The 24,071-nt window shown below is 40.6% G+C and overlaps 1 protein-coding gene across 16 annotated transcripts in view; it reads right to left on the minus strand.

Annotated features, from left to right (window-relative positions):
* CLASP1 (cytoplasmic linker associated protein 1) overlaps positions 1 to 24,071 on the minus strand; it is a 171,620-nt gene that overhangs the window by 72,131 nt on the left and 75,418 nt on the right. For 13 of the 16 annotated variants that reach the window (XM_041403658.1, XM_041403650.1, XM_041403603.1 and 10 more), the window contains 11 exons: positions 18,365 to 18,517; positions 17,351 to 17,424; positions 16,594 to 16,686; positions 15,113 to 15,258; positions 14,246 to 14,381; positions 13,461 to 13,531; positions 12,450 to 12,509; positions 12,020 to 12,097; positions 9,849 to 10,016; positions 9,019 to 9,068; positions 7,684 to 7,854 (listed from right to left, as the gene is read on the minus strand). In XM_041403658.1, the coding sequence (XP_041259592.1) occupies positions 7,684 to 7,854; positions 9,019 to 9,068; positions 9,849 to 10,016; positions 12,020 to 12,097; positions 12,450 to 12,509; positions 13,461 to 13,531; positions 14,246 to 14,381; positions 15,113 to 15,258; positions 16,594 to 16,686; positions 17,351 to 17,424; positions 18,365 to 18,517 (1,200 nt within the window). The remainder of the gene's footprint in view (positions 1 to 7,683; positions 7,855 to 9,018; positions 9,069 to 9,848; positions 10,017 to 12,019; positions 12,098 to 12,449; positions 12,510 to 13,460; positions 13,532 to 14,245; positions 14,382 to 15,112; positions 15,259 to 16,593; positions 16,687 to 17,350; positions 17,425 to 18,364; positions 18,518 to 24,071) is intronic. The other 3 variants (XM_041403676.1, XM_041403683.1, XM_041403571.1) reach the window with 1 other exon arrangement.

The raw sequence follows: 24,071 nt of genomic DNA on the forward strand, positions 1-24,071 counted from the left end.
GAGCTATGTTCCTTCTCTGAGCTCTCAAAATATTCATAACATGGTCTGAAAGCTTCTGCTAGACCCAAAGTGACAAGGAGATGCCTAACTTTGAGAAGAAAGGACAAATTTGTTTGCAAGGGAAGAAGCCTACAAGACAGCTCTACTTCAAACCTCTCCACCAGCACCTAGCTTTAAAAGAGCTCAGTAGGCAAAGTACAGGGAAGTACATTCACACAATTGTTTATAGACAAGACACAGAAGGAATCATCAGCAGAAAACTGGGAAAACACAAACTTTTTAACCACTGTCTCAACTGAACAAGCTCTGAGCACACCCATGTGGGTCCAACAGTCATAAAACTGGCTGCTGATGTCTTTACCACAAGCAATCCTGCAGATTCCTCTGCTGTAGGGCATTCTTGCCCCTTACAACAGGTCAGCCTGATGCACCACTGGAGGCAAGCTCTAGAGCTCTCTGCCAGCCCGATCCCACCCCATGCCAGTTTGGAACGGCTCTGCACAGGTGAGCAGCCACTCTGCCACTTGTTAATGAGCTGGACCCAAAGCCCAACACAGGCTCCAAGGCAGGCAGGCACGGGGAAGGAGGCAGGCAGACATGGTGCTCCTCTCAAAAGCTCAAGGCTTCCCTTCACTTCTATCAGGAAGGCATCACAGTAGGACAAGAATTGAAACCTGACCACCTTAGGAACCAGTAATGGAATTCATTTACACCCTTCCGGAAGGCCAGTGGGAGGCCTTGGCATTGCAGAAGTCCTAGGGGGAAATCAAGCTGAAATTCAACACTACACACAGTAACAGGCAGTACTGGAAGACACATTTAGTGATGTGCATGGCCAAGACTGGGTGAGAAGGGACTGATGTCGCCTCCTGTTACACAGAGACCCTCAAAATTTTCTGGATTTTTCTGCATCTACGAAAGTTGGCTTTTTTTTTTTTTTTTATTTTATTTTTTTCCTTGTACCTTCATCAGTAGGTGTCTAAGAAGGGGAAAACTGGGATAAGATGTGTGACTTTCCCAACTTATGAAATACAAAGTCTAAAATAATATATAAAGTGAAACTGAGATTAGCTTCTGAAACCATTTCTAGAGGCTCAAAAAAATTAAACAGAACTAACACAAACTTAATTAACATGTGATTTATCAACAGGACTGGAAGAAAAAAACTCAGTCCTATTTTGAAACCCCTGAGGGCTGGTGGACAGATGCCTAACAATTTTAGCAGTTTCTGAATGAATGAAAAAATGCCCAGGAACAAAATTCTGCTTCCTTTTGGACTGGTACGTTTGCACACTGATTTAGGCCTACTGGGTGTCAGAGAGAACAGCGTGAGAGGAGAAGTTACTCTTCCACAGTAAGAACAGAGTCCATACACTGATACAGATTTTCCCATCCTTTAAAAAATGCTGACAAGCATTTGAACTAACACTGCATTGGACTTGCATTGTGCAAATAGATTTTTAATATATATTATACCAAGTACAACATGCATATATAATAGTTAATCCATACAACACAACTGTGGCTTCTACATTCCCCCAAGAATTTCATTTGCAAACAAGAATCTGCACTCACATCCAAGAGTTATTTGCACATAGGACTATGTGTGTGGCTTTATCTCTATCACTCTAACCCAGACAGAAAAACTCATTTCAAGCAGGACTGGAAATACAATATCAAGTAAGCTATTTAGACTTGTTCTTGTTCTTAAATTCAAGCAAACACCTCCCCTCCCAAAACTTCTTTGCTTTTAAGTGGCTTTGTCTCCCTATCTAGTTCACAACCATTTCACAACCATTATTTTTCTGCTGCTTTTGAAAGTATTTCTGCATCCTAACAACAACAACATAGCAAAGGAACAGATAAAGACTGCCCCAACATGGTTTCCAAATATCATGAAACTATTTCCATAAAAAAGCCCTTGATCTAAATTCCACACTGCTATTGGTACAGAAAAGATTTTGAAAGACTCCATATAAATGAGTTGTGTTAAGAAACCATTTCTGCATTTTTAGGAGGTTCTGCTTTTATTTTTTAAAAGTTATTATCATTTTTACAACAATGGTTCAGAATCAACCCTGAAAGGTCTAGCAAATGCCTAAACCTAGAAAGGTTGTTTTGGTTTGTTTTTTTTCAGAAATGGAACAAATTAAGGAAGATTCTCTGATAACATTTGTGCTTTACAAGAGGCTTCACCTGGAAGGCTGCATCCTCTGGGCGGATACTGCAGCATCCCTACCCCCAGTGCACAGAACAGCCATAGGCTTTATGACACTCCGTCTTCACACTGAAGAAAATGGTTTTCAAATACTCTGGAAATGGTATGCAACAGCTTCACAACTCACTTTAATCAATTCCATGCTGTGAATAGGGACACCTGTAACCACATAAGTTAGACATGGATGCACTGGGGCAATGATGGTCTCTCTAGGGAAGTTTTCACACTGAAGAAAATGTTTTCAAATACTCTAGAAATGGTATGCAACACCTTCACAACTCACTTTAATCAATTTCATGCTGTGAATAGGGACACCTATAACCACACAAGTTAGACATGGATGCACTGGGGCAATGATGGTCTCTCCAGGGATCATGTTAATGCATTTAGGTTACCCAGCACTGGGGTTTTTGCCCCACTTGGAGAAAAATATTCCAGAAAGAGCCTCTAGCCCTAGATGTATCACTGGTAAATAACACATGGACATGGGAGACACACAGACATCAATTAAAAACACAGGTAACATTAAAAGAACTTTTTACAACCCCCATCAGAAAGGCTTCCATGCATATTTAACACTTCTCCAATGTCAGAAAGACCTGACTCTGCACAATGCTTTTCCCTGAGAGGCACTTGATCTTATTGGAAACCATCAGGCTGTGCTACCTCAGGGTTTTAGTGAGATCTCCCTCCAAAGCAGAGGGCTCAGTGAACACTCCACTTTACCCTACACAAACAAACAAAGCCAAATCAACTCAGCAGTTGCAAAGGGATGGAGCAAGAAAAGCAAAAAACCTACTACCTGAGCAATTCCGTGTAAGGTATCACTGTCAGTCATGACTTTGAATCAAGCCTCACTCTTAAGGACAAGGGAGAGCTTTAGGGCAGAGAAGAAAATGGGAATGGCCATTTCTTTAAACTTGTGTTACACCCAAAGCCTTTGATAATGCACTCAAGGTGTCCACCTGAGCCTAAGTTATCTGAAAACTGTAACAAGCCCCATTTTATTGCCTTTCTGGTGAATACCAAAAGCTATTAAAAATTGTGCCACTGACTGCAAACTGATGATTTTGTTTCGAGCTTGCCAGTCGCAGGTCAAACCAGCATTTATGCTTTCCCTTTTGGAAAAATGCTTTGTCAAAGGGCTTAACTTCATGCTTCCTTTGAAAAAAAAAGGTAACACAAATGCTCTGAACCATTCTAATTAATGAAAGCATTAAGCAGCCTTTTAAAATATTATTTGAAGAGCTGTTTCATTATGAAATAAGAAGAAACTTTTCTAAGGTTTCCTTTTAATCCTGTATACCAAACACGGCATCAGGGCCACCTCCCTAGCACTAGCTGTGAAGATCAAGACTGTAATTTATCTCTTTTGAGCTTTCTCTGTGTAAAACCCTTAATGCAGTTCAAAAGATCCCCATACATGAGGGCAATCAAGCACATCTGTACACTGCATGAAGACCTGCACAAACCTCACTGGTATACAGACTCCCCTACCTTTCCATAAGGAAGTGCATTTCTACAGCATTTGCCAGTTGTTGGGATGCCACAACTTAAAACCAAAGGACTGATACTCAGCTCTTAGCTGGCATTCACCTACTCTATCTTGCTCCTTTGTTTGAGCTGCGTGACTCCAAACCAAACCGTGAGGAGAACCAAGGGCAAAGCAGAAGGGACCTGCCAAGTCCACACAATGCTGGCTCCCAGCTGAGGGGAATGAGCAGAATTTTACAATGTAGCTACAGAAAGCCATGATGGGAACCAGACTGCAGATTTAATGTCAAGCTGAACCACACAAAATAACACAGGAATTTTCTCTTAAATTACTTACTGATGACCTGCAAAAAACCCAAAACAAACCACAGGAGCACAACTGTAGATGACATTTCTGCTTTATGTTCTGTTTCCTTCTGTTTCCAGAGCAAGAAAGAGGATGTTGTTCTCTAACCCCACTCTCTTAATTTTTACATTTATGTCAAGAATACAAGCTTTTATCTTCCCTGCAGTTCCTGACTCAGTCTGCAAGATTGCAGAGTTGACAGAAGACCTTACTCAGTTTCATTATTCACTGAAGGATACACTCAATCCTACATAAAGGGGTTTTTGCCTCAAGTACCTCAAAGAAAAAAGATGAAGAGTTTCAAACAGTGATTAAACTCATTCTTTAAGTACTCTGGCTACATTGTACTAAGCTTTAATTCTCCCTGATCTTCCTCATCAAAAAAGAGAGAATCCTACAGCAAAAAGAAGGTATAAGGCTTGGTATTTAAAACTGAGGGGATAGCAAACTCAGTTTCTGAAACTTCATTCTCAGTCTTCCCTGCCCCAAGCAACTTGCTGGTTTCTATTACAGATTTTTATCAAATCCAATCTGCTCCTAATGTAGCTGAATTGAAAACAGTAACCAAATAAAACCCCCACCCTTTTTCATCATGACAATAAAGTATTTAATAAACTAAAAATAGAGGTATTGCACAGGACAGCTGTTGTAAGAGGCCTCTGCAAACATTATTACAGCCAAGGAGAGGATTGAAAGCTGGTGTTTCATATAAAACATTAAACCCTCAACATTTCAAGTGTAGGCCAAAAATAGATAGGTTTGAGAACTAAGACAAAAGAAAGAAAAGTGTCAACAATTAAAAAAAAACAGAAGAAGAAATAAGATCAGTTATTACAACTACTTGGAATTTTCATCTAACTCATGACTGATTTAGAAATACAGGTCTCAGGCCAACTTCATATTCCTTATCACTGGCAGATCACAAAGCACAAATACTTCCTGCTCAAAATGTAGAGGTCAGCTCATCTCTCAACACTAAGTACCATTTCCAAAAATGGTACAGACCTTTTCTTCCAAATAATAAATCAATGTGTCACTAATAGTAAGGAAAACAACACAGATGTCACAACAGCACAGTGGCACTTCTCAGACCACCACATCCAAATGCAAGCATATCAAAGATATGAGCACAGTCCCACAAGACAGTAATAGATCCCTTGAAAAGAGACTTGCACTGGGGAAAAAAAACGGCTTTGCTGGAGAGTGTGGTATCTCCATTCTGTGTAGAAAACATTTTTGTTTCCAACTCCTGTCTACCTCAGAAAAAATGATTTCCCAGTGATCTTATTTTGCTGAAGAAATAAGAAATAAAGAACAAGTTTTGACAACGAGCCAGAAAAACAGACTGGGATCCTTCCCAAACTAGCAGGCTCAGTGTTCTAGTATAAAAAGCCTTTCCTCCAACTGTCTTTGGTGTAAGCCATCTCACTCAGACAGTTAACAACAAAAAGAGAGAGGTCAGGTTTAAAGAGGTTGACTAAATATTCTTTCCCTAGAGATCATTGTTTACTGTCCTCATTTTTCTGCCATGTGATCATCTCATTCAATTCTCTCACTGCCCAGTCTCTTCCCAAAAGCATTTGGCAGTTGTGACCTGAGCTTTGGATGGAAAAACACAGCAAACCTTCACACATCAAGGAGAAAAGAAATCACAAGCCTTCTGTTGTTTGGAAGTTTTTTGGGTTTTGTTGTGGTTTTTTTTTTTTAAGTCTATACAGAGGTCACCTTCAACCAAAAGCAGTGCTTTAAATAGAGAAACCCACATAACAACTTAGTGACCAGAGCCATAAAAGCAGGGAGGAGCTCAAAGAGAAAGCGAAGAATACCCCATGGCATCAAAATGAGCAGGACAACCATGCAACACTTCATGCAGGTCACCAGTGAACATGGATGAGAACCAGGTAACACTTTGAGAACAGAGACCAGGTAGGGTAGTACGACTGTGGACACACCTCAGTTACACAGAGACTGCTTACCCTCGGTTTTACTGGTAGTACCATCTTTAGGCAAATTAAAGAAAAGTAAGGACAGGGTTAATAGGGAAAAAAATCAGTAACATCAACAGAAGTGGGCACTATATATTAGCTAAATAAATATGCAAAAAAATTTAATACAATTAAAGAAATGAAAAAAGTTGGACCAAGCAGCAAATCAAACCTTGATGTATCGGAAGAAAAGACTTGCAGGTTTTGCCTCCTGCAACAACCAACCTTTGCCCAACTCCATTTTCATTGTTTGCCTCACCATTTCTCTCATGGGAATGTGCAGGTGATAAATGTCCCTACTAGGTAAAAAGGAAGCAGGATCCTTCAGGAGCAGCCATGTTTGCATCACTTAAGACTGAATTTGCTACTTTTCTTCTAGAGCCTGCTTAAAGAACAAGAGTGACACTGGATTTAGTCTCTAAGCTTCAAGGACCAAGTCAGCTTTAAGTAGGTACTTCCTCCCTCTTCATTCTTCCTCATGACATAAGACTATTTGAAGCCAGTTTAGCCAGAGTGAAGCCAGAGTGCAGCACAACTCAAAAGTGCTGCATCTGTAAGCCCACCACCATGTGTGATCAGCTTCACGTTCTGTAATTACACTTCCACTGCAATGTATCTGCATCTTGAACCAAGTAAGAACAATTTAAATCAGAATAAGAATTGAACTTCTGAACTGAATACAACCAACATATCTAAGCCAAGGTAAAACATTTCAGATATGAGAGAAACCTGTCTGAAAATCGAATCCCTAACAATCATCTCTATATAATTCACCACTTACTTTTTAACAGGTTAATGAGCAAATGCCCTACATTAAAAGAAGAAACTCCTCAACCCTTCTCAGTGAAGACAATGTATACAGCTTAAATCAAGAGCACAGACCCCTGAATTTCTTCCCTGTTGTAAAGGTAGATCGATGACAAGTCTGGGATTAGATTAGTGTGAAACCAGCACAATAAGAAATGAGCTCAGAGGATCAGCTCTGCTCACAACCGAGATGAAGCTCAGCAAATATGGTGTCAATCACTGCCTTGCATTTCCTCCTCCATGACTCCTTCAATCACAACTCCAGGAGAGAAAGATCCAATGCAAAGTTTGTTTTAAGAAACCCTGAGACACCTGAAGGTGAAACACAATGCTCTGAGGGAATAATGTGACCTGTGGCTATAATCCAAAGAGTCAGCATAAGGAACAGATACTTATATCCTGTCTGATGAGATGGCAAGGCCAACCTCCTCTTTGGTTCTCCATCTTTCTCCTTCGTGAAACAGAAAGGGAGCAAACTCAACTAAGATGTACTATTCAAAGCATAAAACAATGGAAAAGCAGTTTCAGGAAAGGAGGGAAGGAAAAGAAGGAAAAGAGACAGGGGAACATGTCAAAAGGAATTGAGTAGCACTGTCCTCAATCTGTGAGACGCAGATTATTATACAATTCAAAACTGTTGCTTCAAGTCAGTTCAGCTGTATGTTTTTTTTTCCTTAATCTCAAAGGGCAAGAGATCACACACTGATCCTGGAGAGCTGGTAACTATCTCAGAGCTACGTTCCTCTAGTCAGAGCTTATTACTCCAATAAAACTGCGAGGCACTTTCTGCTCCCAAAGGAAGCTAACTGCAGGAGGAGAACGCGCAGATTTACCTAGTGATGCGTATGACCCTGGGGGCAAGGCTGCAGCAGAACTGAAGGGGGTGGATGCTCCAGAAGACGTCACTTTTGACTTGGCACTAGCTGCTGCATTCACATCGACGTCACTGCGGGATCGCTGCAGAGATCCTGGTGTTGACACAGATTTTGTACTTACTGTAGATGCTGCAGATGGGAGTGGGAGATCCAGAATAAAGAAGATTAATTTTTTGAGCTGTGTGCTTCAAAGAGCCTGACAAGCAGTTTAAAGTACTATTTTTAACACTCCCTGCTGGCACTGAAATACCTCAACTAAGAATGCTTTATCAGGGCAATGTGGGCTTCCCCACGCTGCCTGCAAAGATATTTCATCAATGCTGCTCTGATACCACCTCTAAGAACTTGATAAAGTTCTAAAAGCTTAAATGATAAGATCAAAAAGGCTGTCAGGCCAGTAAAAAGAAATTTTTAACAGAGTCTAGATGGGAAAGTTCAACCACAGTACCCATCACTGGCACGTGAGAGTTGCTGGCCAAAACAGACCTGCAGGTCCTTCAGTCCAGGTTTTAATAACTTCCTTCCCAACACCTCATCTTCTCATGAGGATCGTTGTTCCCATCACTTGTGGATGCTCACCCTCTTAAGCATGAAGCTTGACTACTCAGCTGCAAGCAAACATGCATTTGTGTGCACAGTCAAGTAGGTTACACAACAACATCTCCTTGAATCAAAGGTCTCAGTAGTTACAGACAAACCAGCCAGAACCCAACCTTGGTCAGGTGTAAAAGGCAGCTTATCTTTTACCAGCAAAGTTTTGTCTATTATATTCTACATTAAAATATATTCTTTAGATTATTTTATGCATTTACTTAGGACAGAAAAGCTGTACCTAAATATTCCATCTGACAAGAAAACCAGATTAGCAATGAGACGGAATTTAGCACTGTAGGACTTGTGTGCAGACACCTCCAGTAAGTGCTGAAACCACAGAGAATAAATAACAAAAATTGTAAAACTGAAGGTGCCATTAGACTATGTAGCTGCATATCTTAGCACCAGCAGCAGTTTATTCAAGCTATTACAAAGCATACCTTGGTTACAATTTTCAAGACTTTTTAGGCTTCCCTTCAGGTGTAAGAAATGACTGATTTACTCACTTTTTTAAAAACCATTATTTTATCAGCAGCTGATGTACAGAATATGACGTAAAATCCAAAAGTAATTAAAATTTCTACATCCTGAGCTGCCATTTTAGACAACAGTAAACAGTGATTAAAGTTGGTTTTTGTGTATCACAATGTCACACTTCCTCAGCAACACCTGAGCACATTTTCCAGCTCCTGTTCTCACCTCTTGATGTTGTACTTCCAGTAGGACTTCTTTTGGCAGAGAGTGGACGGCTGGAAGTTAATACAAACACTTATTAAAACACAACTTATATTTCAGTCATCAAGAGCAGTACAATTGTGTTCCCTCAGTACACAATTAAGTTAATAGGAAATTATTTATATGCAGGAATAAACAAAGCTTATTTTTTAAGAATACAGCATCACCATTATATTATTTAAAATAGTATTAAAAATAAATTAGTATTCACATTATTTGTGCAAAAAGAGATTTTTAAGAACACTTTTTGCAGATTAAAAAAGTTACACCAGTAAATTATGGATATTTTTCATATAGGTCTTACACTTAAATCACGCACATTTCGAGTCTAAGTTGACTGTATATCTGAGAGTAGATAAAATACATACATTCAACATAAGAGTTACATATTGACTCTGCAGTTAAAACTCAAGTTTGTAATTTCTTTTCTTTTATCTGGAAAGAGACAGACTTACACCTCTAGGATTAATGCTAAAGGCAGAACTTCAATCTAAGCACTGTTTTAAGCATCTGAAAGGAATAACTAACAGTATCTGCTGAGCACAAATAGCTTCCAAAAAATTATTTATGGAGTCAAGATAATGATTATATTTTAAAGCCAGTACAAGGTTTTGTTGTTCATACAGAGTTAGATAAAAACAAACAATTAATTAAATAAATATTTTGGAGTAACCGAGTGTAGAGTTCAAATAATGACCACATGAGGCAAAGCAATGTGATGGTTCTCTTCAACTTAATGGAGCAGTCTGCCAGCAGTTGTTTAAATGGAGAGGTAGTGCCACAGAAAGCCTTACTTGAGACTCTCCTGGGAGCTGGAGGAGGAGCGATCCGACTGTGGCAGGGACACGATGCTGTCAGAGTTCTTCAAATGGGACTGCAGGGCCTTTTGGTAGGAGGACTCCAAGGTGTGGTACAAATGCTCTGCCTCTCGGCTGAAGTGACTGTGGAAACCCCAGTAGCACCTGGAATGACACACAGCACTGTGAACACACCTTTGCCATGCTTTATGGGGCTGTGGCACAAAGGCACAGCCAGACCCTTCTCACTACACCTTCTCACTCAGTGGGGCTAATGCCCAGGCATTTCCAAGCACCTACTGCCCTGACATGTTTAAGACAAACAGCTTTTTCAACCACTGTACTGCTCAAACAACTGCACAAAAGACAAACCAAATAAAAGAACCACTTGGTGCATTTGTTGTAAAAACAGGAATAGCCAACAAAGCTGCATTGGGGAAGAAGCCCTCATCCCTCCAGCTGTCTTCTGCACATGGGAGACTGCAGGCCCACCAGACTGACACTACTTTGGGACTGGGTATGCAGTAGCTACTTCAAAAACCTGCCAAAGGCAGAAGACACATGAATGGGCCTGAGTCAGGAAAGCACCAGCTACTGTTTTCTTCCTTAACTTTAACCAACAGGTCTCCAAGAATGCTGCAAAGAAACGTCTCTGTACTGAGTTGAGGCTGCTGCCTGTCTTCTTGGAAAAAAAAACCCAAAAAAACAAACCAACAAGAAAAAGGAAAGAGATGCTCATGTGCACTTCACATCAGTGCCATGATGAAAATAAAAGAGCATTTTCAGATGAGGGAAGAATTCCTCTATGGTCCAAAACTCCTGGCTGATGGCTAAACACCATTCACTCTTGAGGCACAAAGGAGATGAAGACTCTTAGTACTTTTCAAGGGGCATCTAATGGGCAGTTCAGGATTAAGATCATTAGCTCAAATGAATCAAGAATTGTTTGTGTGTGACAGCCAGTCCTCAGAGAAGCCACATGCACTCTCACATCACAAGAAGAAAACAAATTTCCTTCTCACAATCAGCCACACTACTATTTAATAAACATGGGAAGAGAGAATTAAGCAGGCTCTCTGAAGTCCCATGCCATTCTCCTTGCTGTCTATTCAGCTTAACTAGTCACCTGCTGTGAAGTCTCAGTGACTACTGTAATTTTCAGTGATGGACATGCTGCCTTTCAAAAGGATTTAAACATCCTACCGTGAAACACCACTGCTAAAAACACAGCATTTAGATTAATAAAATTTATCATTCATTGTTTTCATATTTTACACTATCCTGCTTCTGCAGAAAAACATTCCTGTAGTGTTCTCTTCAGAAAAGCATCATCGTGGTACACAGCACACTACCCTAAGTATGATCATATTAATGGAAACGCCTAAGATCTTCAAAAGAATAAAATTATTTGCAAATATTAAAACTTCCTACAGATAGACACAAAAAATTTTTTTTTCAATTTCATAAAATACTACATTAATTTAAGATACTACTTAGCCATGTACTAGCACTTTTATTTCAAGAATGGCAAATAAGAATAGAATAGGCTACTTCAGTGGGATGGAACCTATAAGAGACACCTGGTCCAGCTGCCTGACCAAATTTTTTTTCAATTTCATAAAATACTACCTTAATTTAAGATACTATTTAGCCATGTACTAGCACAAGAACTTTTATTTCAAGAGTGGCAAATAAGAATAGAATAGGCTACTTCAGTGGGATGGAACCTATAAGAGACATCTGGTCCAGCTGCCTGACCAATTTAGGGCTGACCAAAAGTTGAAGTCTGTTCTTAAGGACATTGTCCAAGTGCCCCTGAAACAGGTTCGGGGCATTGACCACCTCTCTAGGAACCCTGTTCCAGTGTTTGACCCCTCTCTTGGCAGAGAAATGCTTCCTGATGTCCAGCCAGAACTTCCCCTGTCAGAGCTTTAAAGCATTCCCACCTGTCTATCACCAGATTGCAGGAAGAAAGGATCAGCACTCACTGTTTCCCCTCCTCAGGGAACTGTACAGAATGGTCACCTCAGCCTCTCTTTTTTCCACCAACTGGGAAGTCAGGAGAATGTATCTTGACTGGATTTTTGTCTCGACCATGCAATATCACTAACTCACAACACAGGGGCAAAGATGGGGAGGAAGAAGAGAACCAACAAGCTTCCACTTACTTTCTTGCCTCTATCCTTGCTTCAGAGTCTGCATCATGAATTCCCTTTTTTATTGTTTCAGCCAACACTGATATGTGTCTGAAATAATAAAGAAAATATTATCCAGCAGTTTAGAAAGATGTGTCCATAGTTATAACAAATGACTAATTTGATTTTGCCTTGGTTTCTGAGAACAGTTCGCCACATCCTTTCATTTCCATCAAGGATCTTTTGTGCTCTTTCACCAAACTCTGACAGAACTACAGAACAAACAGTGGATGTGCATATGTGCTTCTTTTGGATGGCAAAAACATCTCTACTACAGCTACCCAATATAATCTTCTCACCTAAATGATCCTTTCTCCAGAATGATCCAGGAAATTATCTCCTTCTCTGTAAAATCTCCCCAAATACGTAGGAGAGAACACACCCACTTGTATTCAGAACTTACCTTTCTAAGGAGTGTGTTTGCCACTCCTGCAACAGCAAGTCTAAAAATTCAAAGCAGCGCCTGAGAGGAGAGAGGAGAAGAATTGCTGAGTTCAAGTTAACAGGGGCACGCTGGCTTTGCCATACCTGACTCTGAACAACAGCCATCTTTGCTTAGGAAGCGTTTTGGGACATCAAAATTCAGTGTGGACCTCAATAAAAATATCAACAGCTCTAAAAAACCATTAACAAACAGTCAGAAGTATTAACTGGAGGCAGCTTGCTATAGAGAAGCCTGAAGAGAGGGACTGCCATAAAACAATCCTGGAAGCTTCATTTTTTCATTAAACAAGATACAGGCCCAGAGGATTGATACTGATACTGTGTACCTGTTAGTCCAGGCTTCACACAGAAACCTCACAGTTAGCCTCACGTGGGGACAGACCTTCCAACTTTCCCTTCCTCACTTCAAGAACCTTAAGGCACAAGTGTGCTGAAGTGTGTTCAAGATTTGTCACCAAATACAGCAACTATAAAGCCCTTCCTTCTGTCTAACTCAAAGAGAGCCAGTTAAAGCATGTGGAGGAGGCAAGAGTGAGGTAGTGGACTGAAGCACTTATAATTGCAGAAAGGACCATTAGATCATTCAGTCCAACTTCCCTTCCAGGTGATGCTTGCTTGTAAATCTGATTTACTGGCTCAAAGAAAACAAGTCACTGTAACAGTCAGCAGTGGGGAATAAGAACGTGTCTGTAAAAATGCCAAAATAATATGCTGCTATAACAACATGTAAGGACAACAATTAGTTTAAAAACCATTTCTCCTTGTGGAAAAATGCCTCTTGCTCTCTGCAGTGATGCAGTTATGAAGGATAATTGACTTTGAATTTGAACTCAAATCATGGAGAAGAATGAGATTCATGTTATAATAAGTGTGTTTTCAACCCTTTTCACAAATAACAACAAATACATTCACATTTTCAGAAAGCATCTATTTACCACTAAAAACCAGTAAATGCAAACTAACTTCTCACCTTCTAACTGCAACAGACTTGGAGGTACAATTACTGGTTATGATGGGTATTAACCGAGGGATGTGCGTGTGCTGGAAGTAAACAAACAAGAACAGGAAGAAATCTTTACACAACAATTCCATAGAATGAAAGACCATCTCCTTCAGCCACCTGAGCTCAGTACTCAGATCCTTATTGCTGCTCATTACTTAAACACAGAACTGCACACTAACAGATATAGGCAATTTTTTAATATCAAAAATATTTTACAACTTATCAGCTAAAATACTTATAACAAATACTTGATTTTCTTCTATAATGACACTCTCTAGTGAGTCAAGTAGCTGAAGTCACTGCAGAAGGATCTAAACTGCAATGGTGACAATTTTAGAGACATTAGGCTACCTACAGCTTACCCAATGAATCACTAGGCAGAAGTCACCACTGTGAACTAATACTTTTGAGAAACATGGACTGTCTGTGAGGTATTTTAGAGCATAATTAAGAGGATGAGTCTGTGCTGCAAGGCTGGTCTAAAATAGTTTCAAAGAAAAATATTTGCTCAGCTCTTAGAGAGATAGAAATATCTTGCCCTGCAAAAAGAAACATTTCCCCTACTATTTTGACAGAGCTTAACAAGCATCATCTGCACAAGGCTGCAGAACATCTGAGACAGCCAAGCCCAGCACTATCAGAAAAGTAGATTAGGCATTAATCTTATTTTTATTGCAGCAGCATTCATATTTCATCAGAAACACTGCAGTGTTCAGAAATTATAACACTGTTCTCTTTTGATGTATACTTACTCGAATGATTAATCTAACTGCTACAACACCAGAAGTGGCCATGACTTTGGCACTATTTGGAATTAGATTAAAAATTGTTGGCATGATGGCTTCTGCCCCATGGTCAAACTTGTTTCCCAGAACTGATGACAAATGTCTGAAAAACAGAATGAAGTCACGCTGGTAAGTGAGCTGAAGATAAAGCAAGTCAGACTTGTACAGAACATGTGACATAAGCACATCTGACATCTCGATCTTTGCAACTGTCACCTCCTCTCCAACTCCAAAGGACAGATAGCACCATGTTTCAAAAAACAGTTCCTTTCCTTTCATTTCAAATTTGTGTCCTATATTCATCTGAACCCTGAGAAACAGTAAGGTCAGCATAAAAAAAAGTAACTAGCATAGCTAAAAAATTTATTATCAAACAAATGGGATCAAGGTGATAGAACACCTTTATGTTAGTTTATAGTACAACTTCTCTGAAGCTCCCTATTTTTAAAAAAAAACATGTCAGAAACACTGCAGCACACTTTTTCTTGAAGTATTTCACAAAGGATAGACCATCAGAAATAAAAATTAGCTCAATCCAAATCAGAACAAAACATAAACATTCCCAGCTTTAGTGTTCAGTGCTTCCCTACTTGTGCATGAAGGCATGGCTTGCTCGTTCATTCTGTGCAGCCCACATCAGCATTGTTTAGTACTCAGGAACACAGCTTAGCAGAATTACAATTAGTGGCCTACATGATGGAGTTTGAAACAAATGCAGAAAAATCATGTTCTAGCACAGCACTAGCAGCACAAGCTGCATCCTGACTGTTTTAATCAATGCCTGTTCCTTTTCTTCTACATCACATTTCAAACACACATAGAAAATAAACTCACCCCAAGGTGATACAAGCCTCTCGTACAACTTGAGACCGCAGGTCTTTAGCAGATAATTTAAATGCTCCATCCAAAAGTCTTAAGTGTTGGAAGAAGTTATCATATTCTGCAGCTCCAGCCAAAAGTAAGGAGCGGATCTTTTTCAACTGTTAGCAGTATAAAAGAAATCAGTGACAGTTAATGAGCAGCAAATATAAGGACAACTCAAGACCAATACCTGATTCCAGGTTTCTTGTGCAATTATTCATCTACATGCATTGAGGAAGTTGATTCTTGATGTCCAAGTACTTTTATTATTTCCTATCTCATATTCAACCCATGGTTAGTAAACATACTAGGTACAATATGCTAAACATCCTTGCTAACTTACAGAAATCCAAAAGTGTTGCATACAGCTACTCAAACTGTATACTTAATAACCCAAACAATATTTTTATAATCAAAAGGTATCTTAAACATTATCCTTTGTTCCCCTATTTACAGCAGCTTCTAACATTTAGGTAATCTCACAGCTGACTCTCATGTTAAAAAGATATCTAGACTTAAAGGGCATGGTTCACATTCAGGCCTGGGTAATAATGACTTGTATCCAGAATGTGTCCATTTACTTCATTAAAACAGTTATCTGGCTCTAGCAGAAGTGGAACCTTGACCCCATCAAAATGGGAAATTTCCTATTAATATTACAGGACCACCATCCCATCCCGCAGACAATCCTCTGACAGCTTCACAGACCCTCCCATGCACCACTGCATCTGCACATGGGCTTGATTTCATCTCCCTGTTACTCAGTACAGAAATAAAATTAAACAGCAGTAAGCTGAATCAGCCCAGTCTGCCACTCAGATCTGTAATACAGGGTTTGACAGACATGGCAAAGCTGCTACACCAGTGATGAAAGTCTGCTGTGTAGACAAGACTGTGCATCTATTTGTATCATGAAAACACAGCTCACCTCAGTAAATAGTATTTGATCTTGGCATGAACATAACATCCAATTTTCCACTTCCACACTTCCCACAGACTTATTTATTTATTCAAAACTTAAGTGTGTAGATTCTTGCTGAATTATTTTACACCTCCCTTTTGCAGAAGTATAAATAAGTCCTCTGTAAGCAAAGTAATTTTCTGCCTTATCAGGTAAGTTTTCAGATATTCTGAGTAAGACTTGACATTTTGATTTTAGCACCCGCAAGCAAATTTCTAGCTTTGAACCTGCATTTACTGCACAGCTTCCAGTTCAACCTGATGCTGTCTCAACAGACTCTTGTATACCAAAGAGCAATTTCTCTCACAAATGTGGCTTAAATTCAGTCTCACAAGGAAACATTTTCCTCAAGTTTGGGGGAACATAACAAGTGCTCACCACTAAAACTACATTCCAGCCTTAGTCTGATGTTTTCTCAGTATCCTCAGTGGGATTAAGCTCAGTGTAGAAAAAGCTTGTATTAATAGAGATCCTATCTAAATTCAATACTTACCGCAGAAACTCTCTGTTCCCAGTCATGTTTATCATCTGATAGTATCTCTCTGATCTTGTTTATGGATTCCTCAAGATCCCGGCTGGAATAAATCTACAAATTGAAATACAGAGCAGCACCGTAATGCAGGATTTACTCCATAAAATCAGATCACTTCCCAACTACATTCTTATGTCCTTTGCACCTCAATGCTTAAACATCATGTGCTAGCCTTGGACACAACTGGCTTTGCACAACGCACAGAATTTACACCCATTGCCTGCAACCAAAAATTTAGAAACTATCACAAGATGATTAAAGGATCATATTGCATTATTTTACTATAGTTTCACAATTTTAAGCAGCATTCCTGCAGCTACTAGTGGCTATATTAGTTCAAAACCTACAAAAGATGATGAGTGGACACATGTGCTGTTCAGCTGTCCCAAATATAAAGCTCCAGTGAAGGAGAGGGGATACATGATGCATCTCAGCTATCCAGTTAAATCAGCATACATGCATGGTCCAGTTGTCACACTCACAACAGCAGCGATCCCTGAGACACAAGTCACCTTCACTGCTTTCAGTTCCCAGAGGGTTTCACATAAACTACTAGCACACCCCACACCATTTAGAACTTGCCTCCCTTCAACTTCTAGCCTGGTTCCCCCTTAAAGATTTGCCAACATCACAATGAAGCACAATTTGCCAGTGATGAGATCCTATATCCACCTTCTGCTTTTTAGTACAGCGTGGTTTAACCCCTAACGCTACTTACCTGAACTGTTGGGACATCTTCAAATGCCTTAATGAAGTCTTCTTCATCCACAGCACCTGCTCCCTCTTTGGCTGCTGACACACAAATGAAAAAGCCTTTTCAATCTTGTTATCAACAAGAGAATCAATTAAGAAACCATCAGCTATCAAGGCACTTAATCAGGAGAAAGTCCACTACCCATGCAGCCTGAGTGCTGCAGATGTAATGAAAGCAGAGGCAGGGAAATTCAATGCCAGGCACTGGTGAGACATTCATGGCATCCTTCAACTCACAGGCACACAGGGCACATTAGGGAAGTCATTACAGTAGTCTCTCAATAGTTAGGGGACACAGTCTGAAAGATGAAAGGGAATACTTATTTTAATTATATGAGAGACTTTATTTTAAAGGATTTAATCCCATCTATAATAGATGAAGGTGAAGATCTGACAGGTGCACAAACAGACGAACGATAAGGAAGACAAACAGTCTCTGGAATACTAATCAGATTAGAGACTGCCTGATATAAGGAACTTTCTCCCTTTCCCTAGGACACGCATAGAATTAGAGCTACATGTAGAATAATTGCTAACATTCAGAATGACTGATCAGTATTCTTTTTGCACCTTCATTACCAGAAATGCCCAAAGGTCTTAAAAGAAAGCCAGTGTGTCAGGTTTAGACTGCAAGGGCTGAAGCGTGGCCGTATAGCTTCTGCAGCTATAAGCAGTCTCAGTTCAGATAGAGGCAAAAATCTACACACTGGAGCACCAACTGATTTACTCATAGCCCTCAGTGCACAACCACACAGGTGCAACCTCTCACAAAATGCAAAATAAATTATGTGGGCATTTCTTGGAGATTCATCCTACCAGACTCTGGTTGTGGCATGCAGAGAACACAGACATAATGACTGTATAGGGAAAAATTTGTTACTGTATTCTGGGGGCCAGTCTGGAAGTGCTTGCAAGAAGCTCAATATGAGCACTGTAAATACTTCACAGACACATCAATTTATAAAGGCTATTGGCTTACTTGAAGACTTGGAGCCCAGAGGTGCAGAGCCAAGCCTGCGGGTAGTGCCCATCCCAACTCTGCGTGAGTTTGCAGGGGCCTTTGAAGATGTAGAGGAGCTGGCTGAGGAAGGTCTGTTCCCATCCACGGAGTCTTCATCATCAAAAATTTTATCTGCCAAAAAAACCACACTCAACTGTAAGACCAATGAAGCAAAGGGATGCCCCAAGGAACATGCTCCTGTTATGGCAAACTTGCTACATTTTCCAGCCTGCTCTGCCAGCTCCCATCTCAGCAGTGTCCTCATGCTAAAATTCAGTTAGTCACAGAATACCACCATCTCACTGAACCCAGTCCTTCACTACTGCAGCCACTATGTTATAAACCCTTTCAATGAATGCATTCAGATAAAAAGAGTGAACTTCAAATCCACAGCAAAAAGATGCAAGCCTCAGATAATACTTGGGATGTTGAGAGACTGCAACTCTCACGTTTATGTCTCCAAGAGTTCTTTGGACATAGACTGTAGTAGAACTAAGACCACAAGCAAATCCAAGATCCAGCAGCAACTGCCTGCACCAGACCAAGGATAAACAGTCACCCAGGAAAGTTCACATGGCAACACCCATGTTGTTGATGAACCACAGACCATTAATCACACACCCGTCTGGAGCTACTTTAACTCTTTAAATTAATACCAGGGATTCCTTACAAGGAAATAGAAAAGGTTTTCTCAAATTCATAAAAACATAATTATAAGGTTCATTAAACCTTTCAGAACCTTCTGTGTACATCCAACTTCAGCCTCTACCACCAAATGTGAACATAAATTAACTAAAAATGAATTACAGCCTCTTTGATTCTCAGTCAAGGTTACTTCAATTCCAAAGGACTGCTTATATTGCAGTTTTACACAGATTAGCTAATTTACTTGAAAAAACAGCCTTGGGTTGAAAGGTGACAAAGCAGTTGGCAGCTGATATAGATGGAACATGTAATTATTGAGGCCAGAAAGCCAGCTCAGCCCCCATCACTCAGCCTCTCCACAGGAACACTTCATTCAAGATTTGAGATCAGCTTCATGCCCGTCCCTCTCCAGCAGCCCAAGGTACACACTCACTCTCCATCAGATTACCAACATTTCCTTCACAATTTTCACTTGGCAAAAAGTCAAGCAGGTGCTTTAATCCATCCCTGCTCAGGAAAGCACCTGGGAACTTCTAGTAACAAATGCAGGTTCTAGCGAGACACTAATGAGTGAAATTCAATACAGGCTGGGCTTTCTGAAAGTAAAAAAATAACTTGATAACAGTATAGGCATATTTTAGGGGAAGCAAAAGAACAGGAAGAAAAGCCTGTTTTATTCTCAGCTCAACCATCTTCAGTTTTCTCTGCCCTAAGTGGCACTGGCTTATTAACAGCTGGCCAGGAGAATTATCACAGATCATCTAAAAACCTACACAGCCCATTTTTGATATGCAGCAGTGCACATAATGCCATACTCCAATCACAACTCAATACTGACATGGCAGGCACACAAAAACATCCAAAGGTGAAAAAAGGTGGACAAGGACATCTCTCCTCTTCATTTTGGTGTTTAAGATGTCTTGAAATATGGGAAAGGGCTAGGGGAAAAAAGCAGCTCTAAAGGAAAGGGGTAAAATAATAACTGGTACTTGTACTGTTGTTCAGGAAAAAGTGAACAGAAGAACTTAAATAAATTTCAGGTCACACAGCTAAAGAGAATATAAACCACAATTAGGATGTGGGCTGTCTCTTTAACACGGTGCCTGAAGGCAGCCATGGAGACTGTGCTATCTCCCTCTTGACACCAGTCTTGTTCTGACATACGGAATTCAAAACTAATTTGAAAAGAGCTCAGGGAACAATCATGAGAATGATTAAAGGATTAGAAAATATGTTTTTAATTCAATTAAATGACAATTCTCTGCAAGAGATTGTTTAGTCTAGCCAGATTCGTAATAAGTTGCTTGATTATATTCTGTGTTAACACAGCTACTGAGGATTTATTAACACAGTTTTCCAGTGTGATTTATTAATATTGTTTCTCACCTAATAGAAAAATATACAACAAGGCAACTGGCTAGAGTTAAAAACAAATTAAATTCTGAGTTGCCTTTTTTTTCCTCTCTTCCCCCCTGCTCCCCCCTCCATTTTTTGCAATAATCACAGAGCTGACCCTCTGTGAGGTTAGGAGGTGCATCACCCAGTGAATTCTACACAGGCAGTTCTTAAAAAAGCAAAACTGAATTTTTTTCCCCCAAAAGACACAGTCTAGTTCAAACAAGAATTATTTCAAAAATACTACTTGGTGTAAGTTGCACCAAGGTCAGGGCAGATCAAAACAGGCTTTAAAATGTGTAATCTCTGAAGCCTCTAGGATGAGGTGTAAGTGATTCAGAGAGACTGGGACAGCTATTCAATCCAAAAATGAAGCAAAACTTGTTCCAGGTGCAATTATTTGAAAAGCTCCTACATAAAGATGTAGCAAACTATTATTTGACATATGTGTATTAACAGCCAGGAGAAAGTCAGTCATATTCGAAACAAAAGGTACTTTTACTAGCTCATAGCCTCTTTATCAGGTAATGAAATTCCCCATCAGCTGCATTTCAGGCTACCTAGATGCAGCCTACTTAACTCACTTCCTCTTCTATATGCATTTTCAAAGCCTCAGCCCTCTGAAGGGAGAAGAGGGTGTGGTTTCCTATTTCATATAATAAATCAAAAGTAAAAAAATCCAGATATCAAAAGCATTGCACTCCTATAGCATTTTAGCAACTAAATAGATTAAAATTTCTTTCTTAAACAAGCTTTTCTGAGCATTAGCAAAAAAACAACACTCCAAAAATCAAACGAGCCCACCCACAGTTCTGGGGATGACTGGATTACATTCACATCTTCCTGCTCATTAAGTCTGTAAACTAAGCACTACTTATTTATCAAACCAGAACACCCCTTCAATAACCCAACAGCATTTTCTCATCTGAGCAGTGCAGGATGACAGCACCACATTCAGAACTGCACATCAAGTCTGCCAGCAGCACGTGTGCAGAACAGAAAGAGAAACAAAGAACAGAAAGGAACCTGGACATGGGAGTACAGAAAAGAACAGAAAACCAAGCTACTATACATTATTGTTATAAAACCCTTTTTTTTCTTTGCCACCCATTGATTCCTGCTCATAATAATCATTTGAACTGGATTCATATTTTTCAGCATATCTGCAAATGGCAAATTCAGCATGGGTGTAACTCTCAGGACACCAGCTGAGGTGCACTGAAGCGGAATTGGTGCCCCACTCTAACATTAAATAACCACTGATGTTCTCCCATCACAAGACACCCCCAGTGCTCGTTTATAAAGACCTTACAGTACTCTCTGTCCAAGACATGCCCGTATAAAAGAGGCCTTTGTCTGCTCGCCACTCTGCTGTCTCAGAGACAGAGAAAAGGCAATCTGCTTTACGTTTTTCAATTCCTTTGCATTATTTAATAAGAAGAAAAAATTGCTTACAAGTACATATCCTTCTGCAAATAAGCTTCCTCAACATTCCTTCATATTTTCCATAGCGTGCCCAGATGTAAGAGTGCTTCACGGAGCGCCGCAGCTTTCAGTCCGGAACATAATCAATCATTGCCCCTCGGATTCATTAAGCATGCTGTCTTCACACGTGGATTTAAACAGCCATGGCCTCTGTCCTCTCTCTCTCTCTACGGCTGCAGATCTGCACAATTCTTATAATCAACACCCATTTCAGCCCAGGAAACTTCGGTTCACTTCTGGGGAGCAAATTCCCTACTAGCGAGGGGAACCCAGGACAAATAATCCGGGATGAAGATGAGCTGAGTGTGCCTGGCTCGGCTGGCTTGCACTAGGAACCAGCCTGACTTTATCCCCTGGGAAGCGCTAACAGGAGCATCTCAACAGCTGTCATCATTTGTCCATGACGAATAAATTTAGTCATTATTCATTTTAAAACGTAACCCCTTCAGGTCTGGGCAAGGTGGAAAGTGGGCAGAAGAGGCTGCTATTCAGGAACCATGGTAAACAAGGGCCAGCACTTCCCTTCGCTGCACTACCAGCCTGGGACTTTTTAAAGCAGTCTCTCAAATGTCCTTTCCAATGAAAAAAAAAGATGCTTTCTGGCTTTTAAAAACTTTAGGAAATCTTTTAGTTATTTGTTTGAAAGCTTTAGAGAAGACAGTTACTCTGTAGTGATGACAAACTGGGAAGAGAGCTTTCCATCAGATGTGTTCCTAACAAAGATGCCCCACTACAGTCTCCAGATTTGACTCTGTAAAGGACTACACTTGTTCTGGGCCCACAGTGCCCACTCATCATCTGTTCCATTTCCAAGCATCAGAGCAGCTGAAACAGGCAGGATGGGTACCTCTTGCATGAATCACCTGCAACACTCTCAGAAGAATCCCTCTTTTGGGTGCAGATGGAAGTGGATGTCACCAGGGGAACATGCCTCCCCACCATTCCTATGGCATGCTCCACCAGGAGCAGACAGCTAGCTGCTAAAGCTGACAAACATTACAGCACTTCCAAATTCCATGCTCAACCCCTACGAGGTGGGCAAAGCCCAGCTCCTTGAAGATCTGAGAGCCCTTTACAAGCCAAGAACACACCAGCAAAACTACCGATGCCAAAGGAAACAGGGTGTGTTCCTCTTTACTCCTTTCTGCCAGGCACAAGTCCATGAGCACTGGACCATATTTTTGAGACAGACACCCCTTTGACATCTCAGCTCATGCCCTTCCCCCAGGGCAGCATCTGGTAGCCCCATCTCCAGCTGTGACTTCTGCTGTCACCCTCTGTTGGGTGTCCAAGCGAAACAGCTTCAGCTGAGGTTAGAAGCCTCTTCCCATCAGCACACATGAAACCCATGCATGGCTTAGCTGCAAGCCTGTCCAACTCCAACATAGGTGTTGTAGAGGTTTCTCCGGGAAAATAAGTTTATAAACCCACTAAAGATAAAGGAACATGCATCCTCAGCAGGATTAAGTGTTTAAAAACAAAGGAGTGGCAGCTACAGGCAGAAGTCCATGGACACAGCACATCATTAAGGTTTCCTGCTTGGCCATCTCCCAGTGTCCCAGCTGCTCTCCCTGGCCCCAGACACAGCTCCTCCTTCCCACCCTCCACATAAGGCAGTGTTCTGTGCCTTAAAAAGCCACTCACTTGACCTCAGTGACCCTGGTCAGTCCTGACAATGCCACCTGCCCCTCTCCCTCCCACCACATCCAGTTATCTCAGTCGACCCAGTCACCAGCTCCAGTCCCAGCCCACCCCTGCTTATGCCTTCTGGCACTATGCACTGAACCACCTCATCTCCTTCACAACTGGCTTTGAAGTGGAGCCCCAAAAACCTGACTTCAGCATGAACTGCTCCAGGGGCTGAACAATGACCTGCATATCACCCAGTACCTTGGCTTTTTTCCTCTTATCTCACATATATCACCCTATTTAAACTACAATCCACATCATTAGAGGTGGGAGTTTTTCTGAATAAGGTTTCAACAATGCAAATCTAGTTGATGTGTTTGTGGCCATAATAAATACAAGAAACACGGCTGCTGTCAGCCACAGGTAAGGTGGTGCTTAGAGACCCAGTCAAGAATGTCAGGCCAGGCAGGTGCAAAATGCTTTTTTGCTTTAATAATTCTTAAAACACCACATGCTTTTCTTTAATCCCAAA

Source organism: Onychostruthus taczanowskii, unplaced genomic scaffold (genome assembly GCF_017590055.1).
Source record: "Onychostruthus taczanowskii isolate IOZ18803 unplaced genomic scaffold, ASM1759005v1 scaffold10, whole genome shotgun sequence".
Taxonomy (NCBI): domain Eukaryota; kingdom Metazoa; phylum Chordata; class Aves; order Passeriformes; family Passeridae; genus Onychostruthus; species Onychostruthus taczanowskii.